The sequence below is a fragment of the Oratosquilla oratoria genome, chromosome 38 (genome assembly GCF_046742065.1).
Source record: "Oratosquilla oratoria isolate Oo_2021 chromosome 38, ASM4674206v1, whole genome shotgun sequence".
NCBI classification, from domain to species: Eukaryota; Metazoa; Arthropoda; class Malacostraca; order Stomatopoda; family Squillidae; genus Oratosquilla; species Oratosquilla oratoria.
In genome coordinates this window covers 672501-686610 of record NC_134814.1, presented here as the reverse complement: position 1 = coordinate 686610, position 14110 = coordinate 672501, and the positions used below count along the sequence as shown (strand labels likewise).

Sequence of the window (14110 nt, the reverse complement as noted above, 5' to 3'; positions counted from 1 at the left end):
TGGGAGGGGGGGGGCGTCTGGAGTCGGAGGCTAGAGGAGGAGGGTCTGTGCTGCGGCGGAGTTTGGGGAAGTGATGGGATGGCGAGACTATTCAAGGCACCCAAGTTAGCTACGATAAGAAATTATTCCAGCTTCGGTCTACGATAAGTAAGGCGGCAGCCATTTCGTCACTGCAGGAGGAGCGCCGCGATGTTGAATGAAATGGCCTGGCGGCGACGGGCAGAGGGGAAGGGGAATGGGAAGGGGGTGATGGCAGAGTGCCACCCGGTCAGGTCAACCAAGTCGCCCTGGAGATACAACGTTCAAAGGAAAGGTACCACGGACGGGGAGGGCTTTCTGAAGGAGAAGAAGAAGAAGAAATGACGCAGAATACATTCGAGACAAAACTAAATAGAGCGGGGGAAATAAGAAAAGGTAAAATAAAAATGTTTATACATAAAAAATAAATAAATGGAAATAAAAGAATCCCCTGTTGCTCTGAATTCTTTGAACGTACCCCCCCCCCCAAGGGCCTCATGGAAGCTGGCAACGATTCCTGGACACCCCATAGAGAAACAATGGATTACCTCTTTTCCACCCTCTCTCTTTCTCTTTCTCTCTCTGACTGTGTGTGTGTATGAGTGTGTCTATGTGTGCGCGCGCGTTTGTGTCTGTTTCTGCTTAGAAGAACATAGGAAGAGAAGTGTAGCCCTTGAGAGGGGAAATTGCTTATAAAATGCAACAGCAGTGCAAAAGAGAAGGAGCGAAAGATGACAAAGAGGACCCGGCAATGTTAGGGGTCAAGAGAATGGAGGTACATACTTACATACATACATACATACGTACATATACACATGCATACATACATATACCAAAATGCCCCTTTCCTCTTAAAAAGGAGGAGCTTACCCTTGCAGATACAGTAGATAAAAGTTTGGAAGAAAACAAAATCTTTAGCGTTTCCACAAGGAATATGAAACAGTTCTTTGGGTCTCGTCTGAGCATACCAGGAAACGAGAAACAAAATGAAGTCAAGAAAAACTGAAAGAATATTTTGAGGAAAAAAAGTAACAAGGTAATACTTAGGTGAGAGGAACCAATGACAACGTTCGTGAAAAAAGAGAGAGAGATACAAGAAATCTCAGGAGGACCTCAAAAAGTTTTACAACCTATACCGAGGAGGTACCGTTAAAAGGTTATCGGGGACTCACACTAATGTCTGTAGCACCTTGTCTAATCAAATTTTAAACTGCTGAACAGAGGAACTGTTTACCACGCCCTTTGGCCGTCTGTTCTAAGTGTTGCAGCTTTTACTGGTAAAAAAAAAATCACCAGCCTTGTCACAAAAGTATTGAGGGGGATTGAGCTTCCACCCATGGTTGCGAGTGGCATTGACGTTTAAGCTGAAGATATGTCGATAGTCAATGTTATCAAATCCTTGAAGTATTCTGAAAATCTCTATTAACTGTCCTCGCAATCTCCTGGTTTCTTGAGAAAAGAGCTCCAAAGCCTTGAGACGCCTCTGGTAGTCCATGTGTCTAATAGCGGGAATAAGTTTCGTTGCTCGTGCCTGAACTCTTCTAGCCTCTGCACGTCCATCCTCATCCTCGGCGACCAGAACTGGACTACGTTTTCCAGATGGGGACGAACTAGAGGATTGTAAAGCTTCAAGACTAATTTTTGGTTCGAATAACGAAACTGTCTTCTGATGTAACCCAAAAGCTTTTGTGCTTTTATTTCTACTTCTATACCTTGTTTTGAGACACCCAATTTTTTCCAGTTCTATACTAGCGATGCCATGACCCAGAAGAGAATAGTCTGCCCTCTGGTTTGCGTACCCGATATGCATGATCTTGCTCTCGTCCAGCTTAAAGGGCATCAGCCACCTTTCAGACCACTCTCCCACTTTCTCTAAATCTGACCTAAGAATTTCTACACTTTCAGGTACCGCGACATTTGCTCCCAACTTTTTATCATCCGTAAGCTTAGCTATCCGGCTCACAATACCAACATCTACATCATTGACATAGATGATGAGGAAGAGAGAGAGAGAGAGAGAGAGGTGGAGAAAGAGAGAGAGTGATGGAGAAAGAGAAAGAGAGAGAGAAATTCCAGTCCGACCCAATGGTCAACCCACCCCCGACCTCCACTGGTCCCCCGACCCAGGCCAGACGATCCCAGTCCAGCCCAACCCAAGCCCTGGGACCTACTGAACCTGGAGACTCACCTTGACGAGGACGATTTGGTTGCCCGGTTCGTCGCCCTTGACCATGCCCACGATGCGGCGCTCCTGGACCCAGGGCGCCTGCGAGGACACGCGGATGCTGCCGATGCGGGCCGTCCAGAGCGCGGGGCCCTCCCTGCGGGCAGACCGCCGTCAGGAGAGAACGTCTTTCGAAAAAGGGGGAGGGGAGGAAAGCCTGGTTTGGGGAGGGGAGGAGGATAGAGGAAGGGAGGGGAGGGGTGGGGATATGACAGGGAAGGGAGGCGGGGGAAAATGGGGAGGGAAAGGGAGTACAAGGAAAGACTGAAGAAAGGCTGATATGAGGGAGGAAGATAGGGGAGGTTAGAGAAAGGAAATGGAGAGAAAGTGAGGGGAGGCGAGGAGAATGGAGTAATAATAAATGCTAGTTTGAGGAAGGGAAGGAGAGATAAGGGGTGATTATGGAAGTTGATAGATGAAAGAAGATGGGTAGAGAAGGGAAGGCGAGAGGACAAGAGGAAAGGAAAGGGACTGGTGAAAGGATGGGAAAGGGATCGGGGAAGAAGGCAGTGCAGGGCGAAGAAGAGGGACAGGAGGAGAGAAAGGACTGAAAAGTCAGGAGGGACAGGGGAGGATAGGAGAGGGGGATGGGGATAGAAAGTGAAAGGGGAAGAGAGGTGGAAAGGGAGGGGAGAGAAAGGTGCAGGGCATGGGATGGAGGTTTCAGCAGCAATGGAGACAAAAACAAAAGATCCTGCCACCATTACTGTTGACATTACATGATAACTACAGAGGCTAAATATTCACATGCAGGATTGACTAAAGGAAATGATCTTCAAATGTGGTATATTGTTATGTCCCAGAGTCATGGCTCTAGTGTCATGTCGCCAGGACGTGGTGGCTTTGGCGTCATGTCGCCAGGACGTGGGTGGCGGCTCTGGCGTCATGTCGCCATCTGGTACATGCGACGTCCTGTCGCCGACGTGGACCTTACCCTTGGAAGCAGTAGGAAGTGCTCAGGAGCCAGAGGGGGTTGACCAGAGTAGCGTCACACACGTGGGCCCCGTCCTTGAGGAGGGCCGCGACCCAGGGCCAGTCGCCGCTGTTGGCCGTTCGCGCCACGCCCTTAGACGCCGCCGCCGAGTCCCGGTGGTCGACGTAGAGAGGCCGAACGCCGCACTCTGCAAGAGCGAACAAGTGCCCGAGTCATTTCATGGCAGCTGGGGGGAGGGGCAGAGAGGAGAAGGATGGGGATGAGGAAGTGGCGAATGGGAAAGGGGAAGAGGAAGGAGAGAGGGGGGGCGTAAGGTAATGCAGCGGGAATCGCGGGGAATTCTACTACAACTGTTGCCAACATTTGCATTTTTTTTTTTTTTTTAAATCAAATCCATCGGAAGAAGAGGAAAAAGAAGAAATGTTTTTTGTCAAGGAATCCACCTTACCTGTCCCGCTCGTGGGAATTCGACAAACCCCATCGGTTAAGAGGTATCGTGTCTCTGGTGAGCATGTACAGTAGGGCGAATTATTGTTGTTGTTGATAGGGTTGTCGTTATTGTGAAATATTTTGAGATCCAATTGAAGCTATCGTTTCTAACTGTTCCCAGGTGTCCATCGGCACCTAAGGCTCCGTCTTCAAGGCTGAAGGACGGACGGACGGACGGACGGATGCGTTCGCACCCACCACGAGACAGATTGGATTACGGTGGGCCGGCCGCCCAACTGCGTACCATCTCGCTTGTGCGGCGCCTTGGGCAGGGAAGACCACCTACTCACGTCAGCCAGAACAAAATCTCTGAGGCGAGGCGATTACGAAGGGAAATGCCGAGAGTGAAGGGGGACGGAGGGAGGAAGGAAGGGGAGGGCGAGGCGGGAGTGATGAAGGAAGGGAGGGAGCGAGAGAGGGAAGGAGGAATGGAGGGAGCGAGGGACTTAAGCAGGGAGGAAGGGAGTGTGAAGGGAGGGAAAGGAAGGGAGTGTTAACGGGGGGGAAGAGGAAGAGAGGGAGGAGAAAGGGAGGGAGGGAGGGGAGGATGAAAGGAGGGAGTGTTAAGGGAGAAGGAGGAAGGGAGAGAGGGAGGGAAGGAGGAAGGGAGTGAGTGAGAGCAGGAGGCGGGCGGGCGCTGCTGGCTGCCGCCGCCGCCGCCGCCGCCTCCCTCCACTGGTCAAAATGGAGGAGAGCCGTCTCCCGCAGGCAAGGCACGTCCGAGTCCCTAATTCAGGGACGACGGGGGTGGCTGGGCTGGGCTGGGCTGGGAGGGTATATTCCCCCCTCCCCCTTCTTCTTTCTCCCACTCCCACCTCCTTCCCAATCCCCCCCTCTCCCCTCCCCTGCCCTCCGTCTCTCACGTTACATTTGCAGTCCACACCGCCGCTCCTCCTCCTGTGGGGGTGGGGGGGTACCTCTCGCATTTACTTCTCTTTAAATCTGATTAGCTTATTTTCTTCCTCCGTGTGACAGAAATTTTGCTCTTCCCGAACCTTTCCGCGCGTTTTTTTTTTTTTTAACTTTTCGTTCAAACTCAATGAATTTAAGTTATGTGTAACGTGTATATATATATACACATACATACACACAATCACGCACACATTTTTTCCATATATATATATATATATACATATACAGTATATATATACATATATATATATATACATATATATATACATATATATATACATATATATACTGTATATATATATATATATATACATATATATATATACATATATATATACATATATATATACATTTATATATATATATATATATATATATATATATATATATATATATATATCAAATAATTCCGACAGTTGTCCCCGGACTTGAATAGAGACTTGCAGATATATACATACATACACAGGTATATATATATATATATACGATATATATATATATATATATATATATATATATATTTGGTAACCACTAAGGAAATCGGAAGAAAACAGTAATTCCCAAGCGCTTTCGTGTAATTCACGAAAGCGCTTGGGAATTACTGTTTTCTTCCGATTTCCTTAGTGGTTACCAGCAAAATTTGTGGATCACGTGTTGTTTTTAGTGATCTTTCTGCATGTATATATATATGTTCAGACTCGAATTTCGGTTGGTTACAGATATAACGATCATCACCAAAACCATCATTATAACTATCATTTTTAGCAGCAGCATTGCCATTATTAGTATTAATCTCACAAGCTACTTTCTGACATGTGATGTTTTTTATCTTTATTATTTCTAATACAAATAAAAACAATGGCCTAAACTATAAGATCGTCTGTTTAATCCAATAGTTGATGGGTAGAAAAAAACAACAACCAGAGCCGAATTATTTCATTCAGTTTAAGGGGGCCATTCTTCCTCCCCCCGCCCCCCCACGGATCTCAACCAACCCCCACATTCTCCCCTTTCGTTAGATGGTTTTTACTAAGGGACACCATCGTGCACGGCCCGATCTGGTCCCGAGTCCGTCAGACAGATCTGGTCAGATTGGACCAGATTGGATCGTGTGTGTGCGCGGACCCATTTTGGCTTGTCCTCTGACCACCAACACCATACAAGATCCACTCGGGTCGGATCCGACCAGATCTGTCCGCCGGCCTCAAGACGCACCGTGGATGAGGTCCTCCAGAGAGGGGACAACCTTGAGAGTTATGGTTCTGGCCGACATAGGTTGATTTTACATACATACGTACATATACCAAAGGCTTTCTCCCCCTTACAAGGGAGGTAGTCAAAAAACAAAAGCATAGAAACCACTCCCACCCATTCCATCCCTACATAATCCACTCCCCTCCACCCTCTTCCTTCCCTCTTATCTTGGCACCTCTTGGATGACGGGTCATCCCTGCATCTTGCCCACTGTTCTGGGTCAGAAGCAGTGTCGCAAGATACAGCACATCTACAGCAAGGCCGCTTCATAAAATCGGCGACCCCCCCCTCTCCGTCCCCTCATGCAGGAAAGGAGAAGACAGGGAGAAATCCCTTCTGGCTGCGTCAATTTATTTCTCACACATACTCCGTCAACCCCCATCCCCCACCCACTCCCCCTCATGCATCACAGCATCATCCATACACAGCCATTCACCATTCACCCTATCTTCTGCCCTCTCCCGTTCTTCCTCAACAGACATTCCCCTCTTTCTCAAGGCCCCTTTTACCCCATCCATCTCATCCTACGTCGCCCCCTCATGTTCACTCCCCCCACCTCTGCCTTCCACACACCTCTTTTACCATTCTTTCTTCACTCATTCTTTTATTAGAAAAAAAGACATCTCACCGAGTTCTGTGCAGGCCATGTAGACGACGGTCGTGCGGGAACAGTTGACGGGCTCGAAGGTGATGTTGGTCGAGTAGACGTCGCTGATCTGGACGTAGCCCAGGCCTGGCACGTGGTCGAACACGTCCTCTGCCACAACCTCCACCATCTTCACGCCCCTGGACGAGTGAATAAGTAAATAAAAAAGATACATAAACAAACAAATAAATTAATGCATATCAAATGACTTGTCAAAAACGTATACACACACACACACACACATATATATATATGTATATATATATATATATATACATATATACATTCACACTGGTACTGCTCCCAATACCGAATGTGTGTGCGTGCGTGCATGCTTGTGTGTATGTGTGTGTGTGTGTGTGTGTGTGTGTGTGTGTGTGTGTGCGTGCGTGTGTATGTGTGTCTACAGTACTCGCGTGTACCAAAGCCCATTGCACTGATTCAGTGTATATTTCTACTAATATCATGAGCCCGTGAATACACAGGCCCCGGATGCTGGACGGTTCCTCTGATTGGGCCACTTTCCACCTGTGTTTGTTCGCAAATAAATCAGATTGTAAATAAACATCACAGTAAATTGGGCGCTGTTTATATCGCACTTATGTCTGGGTCATTACACTGACTAAATACAAACACACGCGCACACACACACACACACACACACGCAAACACACACACGCAAACACACACACATAGAAGCACACATATTCACAGATAGAAGAGGCTAAGTATGATGAATTGGAGATTAGGAAAAGGAACACACACAAACACACACAGCTAGAAGAGGGTTGCTATAATGAATTAAGTAAACACACACACACACACATACATCCATTTAACTAATTTCGAATGATCTAGAAGCCACACGGATACATAAAATTTATCTTGATCCCAAATGAAAGTAAATTATGAAAAAAATACAACATTATAAGTGCTATTATCACCGATAAAAGCAGGTGAAAACACAAACATCCACCCACACACACACACACACACACACACACACACACACACCAGCATTACCCATAGATCGGTCATATACGAGCTCTGAGCTCTCTTCCGGGAGGGAAATAGCTGTCGATCACGAGTCCAACACGTGATCCAAGACCATGGTGAATATGGCCAATGGCCAATATAAGAATTCTTCTCTTTTTTTCATGTATTGTAATTCGGCTCCATTGCTTTTTTTCGGCTCGCGTCTCTAATTAATTTTGCATCTTTTGTCTGACGGAGCTGCTCCCCGGGGGAACCTCCGCGCGCGCGCGTCTGTGTGTGTGTGTGTGTGGGTGTAAGGGGGGACTCGTATAGATATGAAACACGTCCATACCATTCTAGATGTACGATACAGTTGCTCAAACTCTGGGGCTACGCACCCTGCAGGTCGTCGTATCCCCCCCCCCCCCGTGGCGCCATTTCACTCCCCTTTGGGAACACAACAACATAAACAGAGGTTAATCCAATCACGGAGTCAATTATGTCGTTTAGCATCGAGTCCCTCCAGTGTTTTTGCGTCTTCAGGGATTCGCGTCAAAAGGATGATGATATCATGCCGTCATAATTAAAGCTGGAAGGGCCGGAGGCGCCAGACTTTATGCACATATATATATATATATATATATATATATATATATATATATATATATATATATATGTATATATATATATATATATATATACATACATATATAATATATATATATACATACATATGTATATGTGTACACAAATATATAAAGTACGAATAATACAAAAGGAATAATAACAAAAAATAGACAAATCTTGGACAGGAACTCTGTAATGGAGGTCTGCTGGCCCATCGATGCCTGAGTCAGGGGCGGAAGGAAGGAAGGAAGCTCCTGGACGAAGCCGCCGCCGCCGCCGCCGGTGAGGCATCGATGGCGGTAAACACTGGCTCGCCTGATAACAGCCTCACAAGCCTCATTAGCCGAAGCATCTTATTAAGGTTAGTGCGTCTGCGTAGAACCACGAAGGGGAGACAGAGGGGTGGTAGAGGGGGAGAGGTGAGCTGGAAGGTTTGAGGGGGGGGGGGAGAAATCAGTACCATACTCTTCTGTACCTTGTTTTGATTCTTTTTTATTCTTAATTTCGGTTTTGGGAGAGTCAAAGATGCCGGCGTGAGAGAGGTTCAAAATACCTCAAAGCACAGGATTAAAGTACAAAATTCATGACAACATTATAACATGGGTGTAGTATGTCGCTGAACTTTATTTCAGCAGTAAATGGAACAGTTACCACCACCGTCAGATCAGTGTGCTATCCATGTTATCGTTGCCTGCGAAAGCGACTTCAAACGAAAAAGAAAACCTGACAGAAACACCCAACAAAATGAATACCGTTCTTACTCTGTCCGCTCATCGAATAGGAGTCTTGTATGTAAACCTAACGCTGTAAAAAAAAATATGCCTTAATTAAACAGAAATACGTCTAGTTATACAATTTTAGCCTTGTTACACGGTAAAAATTTCAAAATATCTTTTATGTCCGTCTATAGCATTTGATGCAAAAAGCTTTTATCAAATGCTCTGTAAACATTCCCTGAACGATGCAAAGGGCATGGCGTCATACAGAAGTCCACTGTGGAGCTTTTTACCAAAAATCCGTAGCGACATACACCCATACTACTTTATCACATTTCACCCTGCCCCCCGATTCCACCTGATTCTATACAGCTATGGGGGTAACAGCTACTATAAGACTAAAGGGAAGAGTGGTTTCCAATGACGCGTGGGACATGAGTTCAAATCCCCTTCATTCGGTTGGTAGTAGGACTTCTTATGTGTATGTATGTTTGCACCTCGTCTGGCTCGCCTGATGTTTTAGTCAGACAACACACACCCGAAAACAAAGCTAGTCCATCACCTTCCTGTTGCATGCACATGCTTGTGTGGTAAAGAAGGACCCAGATTGAGGTGGGGCTTGTTCTGAGTATGTAGTGTGGAGATCTGCAATGAACTCAATGTATTGTTATGCCTGAAAAAAGGGACAGTGGCGCTGGGCTGGGATGAGTCAGACCCCCACCCCCACCCCCACCCCACCCGGGTCTGTCTTATCGATGGGTTAAGGAAATGACGTAAAAGCCCCCCCCCCCGGGTGGGGAGGAAGGGGAAGGGCGTCTTATATCATGGCCCAAACTAATTTCCTTGCGAGATAGTACGCGCTTCCTCCTCCTCCTCCTCCCCCTTTCGACCCAGACCGCCAAGACGCTGCCCCCCCCCCTGTCTCCCCCTCGACTTTTGGTACAAGTAGGATGTTTTTCTTCTTTTTCTACCCATCCTCCTTTTCCTCTCTTCCTCCTTCTCCTCTTCCTTTTTCTCCTCTTTCTCCTATTTCTCTTCTTCCTCTTTCTCCATTCCCCCCTCCTCCTTCTACATCTCCTCTTTCTTCTTTTTCCCCTCCTTCTGCCTAGTTTCTTCTTCACCTCCCTCATTTGCTCTTTAAATTGTTTCCTTTGCTTTTTTCCTTCTTTCTTATCTTCTTGGTCACATTCTCCTTCTCCGTGGTCGTTTTTTACACACACACACACACACACACACACACACACACACACACACACATATATATATATATATATATATATATATATATATATATATATAAACACACATACAAACACACACACCACACACACACAAGCTAAAGGGTAACTGTTTGCTGCATATGTAGGCACAGGTCGTAAAAGATTACAAGGGAAATTAATAGATAATGATAAACAATAAACAAATAATAATAATAATTCATAATAATTAAATAATAAATAAATAGAAAATAAGCAGATAGATAACAAATAAATGATAATGGATAATTAAATAAAATGAAATAAAATAAATGTATCAAATGAACCCTGAGCCTACGCTTTTTTTCTAAGATATGACCAGGTATTGAAGTGACACTGAGTGATGACAGACATCTCGGAAGAGAGACCCTGAATGAGCAGAGTTGAGTCTGAACGCTCCGCCCCCCCCCTCTCTCTCTCACCCTCATATTCCCCCCTCGGGGGGAAGGTGGGTGGGGGGGTGAAACCAAATCCCCCATACGTGAGTGTGTGTGTGGAGGCAAATCATCTTGAATAATAATGCCTGAATCCTGTGTGCGACACGGCCGCTGCTCTACCTTGGGAGGAAGAGGAGGAGGAGGAAGAAGTAGAAGAAGAAGGTGAAGACGAAGAGAAGGAAGGAAGAGGAACAGAGGGAGGAAGAGGAGAATAGAAAAAATAAATAAAATGCAAAAAGGAAGAAGAAAAGGGAGCAGAAAGGGAAGAGGTAGAACAAGAAAAGACGATGATGATGAAGTAGAAGTAGAAATATAAGAAGAAGACGGAGACAAAGAAGAAAAAGGAACAGGAGGAGGAGGAGGGAAAGAATTGGAACAAGAAATGAAAATAATAACAAGAAGATGAAGCAGAGCAAGAAGTCGAAGCATAAGTCGAAAAAGAAAAAGAATTAAATTAAGTAGAAGTAGTCGAATCAGAGGTGGAAACAGAAGTAATAGAAGAAAAGAAAACCTAATGATCCATAGGACACCAATTCTTCCAATTCCCCCCCCTCCCGATCATAAGAATACCTAAGCAAGTGTGTGCTGCAGATGTGACCTACAGGCACCACCAGTGCTTAGGAGTGGTACCTCCCTCTTCTGCTCTCATTCCCCCCATGGCTCTTTAGCTGTTTTACCCTACTGAGCACCTTCACTCCCCCTCGTCTCCCCCCTCCCCAAGTAACCCCTTCCCCCGTGCTCCACCGATCTCTTTCATCCATCGTTGGCGCCGTCCCACTTACTTCTTGAAGACTTGGCACCCCCCGAGACTCGTTCAGCAACAAGTTGAAGATGCTTGTTCGGTGCCAACCCACTTCTCCTCCTTCTCCTCCTTACTATCCCTCGTCAAAACTACCTTGGTCTATAACTCCGTCTCTCCTGCCCACGGGCGCTGGTAAACTACAGCCAATAACAATAACAACTCTGGGCCTCCAGACAACTTCCTGTGGAAGGAAGAAATACCCTAAGAGAAAGAGAAAAGCTTGTATATATATGTATATATGTATGTATGTATGCACGAGGTCTGTTCAAAAAACACGCGGACTGACGTCATAAAGCAAAATGTACTTTATTTAGAAGTTACAGATCTGGGTCCCCTTCAAAGTACTCTCCTCCCCAACGCACGCACTTATCCCAACGGGGTTTCCATTTGTTGAAACAGTTCTGGTACGCTTTTTTTGTAATGTCCTTCAGCTCCTTCGTCGCATTTGCCTTAATCTCGGGAATCGTCTCAAATCTTCTTCCTTTCAAGGGTCCTTTGAGTTTGGGGAACAAGAAAAAATCACAAAGAGTAAGGTTAGGTGAGTAGGGGGGATAGGGAAGAACAGTGATCGAGTGTTTGGCCAAAAACTCACGAGTTCTGAGGGCCGAATGGGCTGGAGCGTTGTCATGATGGAAAAACCAGTCGCGTCCCTCAGACGTTTCAGAGCTTCAGTGTAGTAAGTCTGGTTCACTGAGAAGCCTTCGGGGAGGTACTCGTGGTGAACAACACCCTTAGCATCGAAGAAAACTGTCAGCATTACCTTGACCTTAGATCGAACTTGGCGAGCTATTTGGGGTCTGGGGGATGTTTTACTCATCCACTGGGACGATTGGACCTTCCTTTCAATGTCAAAACTATAAATCCACGATTTATCACCTGTTATGATCCTGGACAAGAAGTTTTCTTCTGAACGATCAAGTAGTTCCTGACAAACCTGGACGCGATGGGCTTTTTGTTCGTCCGTCATCAGGCGTGGCACAAATTTCGCAGCAACGAGGTGCATCTTCAATCTTTTTGTCAAAATCTCGTAACAAGATCCAACTGATATCCCACACTCTTCAGCAAGCTCTACGTTTTCCCCCTCCAATTTCTCACTTAAAGCATTTTATTTTGCAATCCAACACTTCTCTGTTTTCCAACGACATCCCCAGCGGCACGAATCGTATTTCTAAGCCCCCCCCCTAACACACACACACATACCCGAACACACGTTAACCCATATTCCGGTTCGTGTGAAGAATCCGTCTTTGGGGAAAATATTTTCGTGAAAAAGAGAAAAACTTTCTTTGACGCTCTCAGCCTCCTGCCGCCGGTGCGGTCGAGGAGCCATGTCTGTCACTCGGCGTCGTCGCCAGGACTCCTCGGCTGCCGCCGCCGCCGCCGCGCGACCCCCCGGGCCTGCCTGTGGTTTGCTCGCTCATGATGTTCATCATTACCCATGATAATTTTTTAGAGAGCAATAAATAGGCGTCGCATTGGAGAGTTGGGAAGCTCAAAAAAGAGGGGAGGGAGGGAGGGGAGTTTGCGGCGTTTAAACTAAACGCATCTATTCCTCGGATTCAGTACTCTCGGGACCGCTGTGAGAGGGTGGGCAACTTCACATTGCCTATTCTGACTAACGCCAAATTATTTAATTCAGCTGTAAGAGGGGGAAGGGAGCAAGGGGGGGTTACTCGGGACAAAATGGAGTCTTGGTTGTAACTTGATCGTCTCTGCCCCTCGTCTGTCGGCAGCCAGAGCAGAATATGTAAAGAGCCTCACGGGGAGAAGGCCTTCCACAAGTACAGCGTGAGAGGATGCAATACTTACTCTGCGTTGGTCCTCATCATTGTAGTGACACCCCTATGGACCAGAGCCACGCAACCTCCTTTTCAGGAGGTTCGTACCTGAGCTGAGCTAAGGTGCAGGCTTCTTTCCTTTTCGTGCCTCTCCTCGACCGCAGCCCGACCCTCGCCTCGCATGCGCATGCGGATGGTTGGATGGAAGCGCTGATTGGCTTCCACCAATAGATTAAATCTAAACTAAATCAACATTTCCCCGTTTCATTCATCCACTCTCTGTCCTAGAAAACCTGGCACTCTCTCTCTCTCTCTCATTTGGTGGTAATTTATATTCGCGGTGGTGCTAGACTAGCAACACACACACACACACACACATACACATACACTATATATATATATATATATATATATATATATATATATATATATACACAAAGTAGACCACTTGGAAAAATAAACTAACGAAGCAGAGCGCTTTTCGCATATTACATCTTGCACTGAAGATGTAATATACGAAAGCGCTCTACTTCGTTAGTTTATTTTTCCAAGTGGTCTACTTTGCATAAATGAACACACGTACCCGTGTTCTTATTAGCTTATATATATATATATATACATGATTTCAAGAAGTCTACAGCGACAATGGCGTTGTTGAGCTTATATTGAAGCTTTAATTTGTCTCGTGCAACAAGTTTCTGTGCTGGTTCCAAATAGCTGAGAATGTGTCCAAAAGACATTTGGTGCGGTTTTCTCTTTGTTTATTTTCTCCAATACGTATTTCGACCTTACTCGGTCATCCTCGGGGAGGGAGTTAAGAAATTTTGGTGGTTACAAGGGTTTATATACAGGCCGTACATTGGCCGAACACTGGGAGAGGTCATTGTCTATAGCCGTGATCCGTAGCGTTGCGTACGTGGAAGTAGCAACTTCCTTGTGGATTGTGGAAATGGGTGTAATTGTTTGTTTTATGTGCGTCTATTGCTTGGGAGTGTGGTTGTGGGCATGAGTTGTATGTTAATGGAAGGTTTTTTTTTTATGT

At 46.0% G+C, this 14110-nt stretch overlaps 1 protein-coding gene across 1 annotated transcript in view; it reads right to left on the bottom strand.

Annotated features, from left to right (window-relative positions):
* Positions 1-14110, bottom strand: part of LOC143019717 (atrial natriuretic peptide-converting enzyme-like) — a 171110-nt gene that overhangs the window by 11169 nt on the left and 145831 nt on the right. The window contains exons 11-13 of the mRNA XM_076175686.1: positions 6460-6617; positions 3177-3363; positions 2207-2339 (exon numbers count right to left, since the gene is read on the bottom strand). Coding sequence (XP_076031801.1) covers positions 2207-2339; positions 3177-3363; positions 6460-6617 — 478 coding nt within the window. The remainder of the gene's footprint in view (positions 1-2206; positions 2340-3176; positions 3364-6459; positions 6618-14110) is intronic.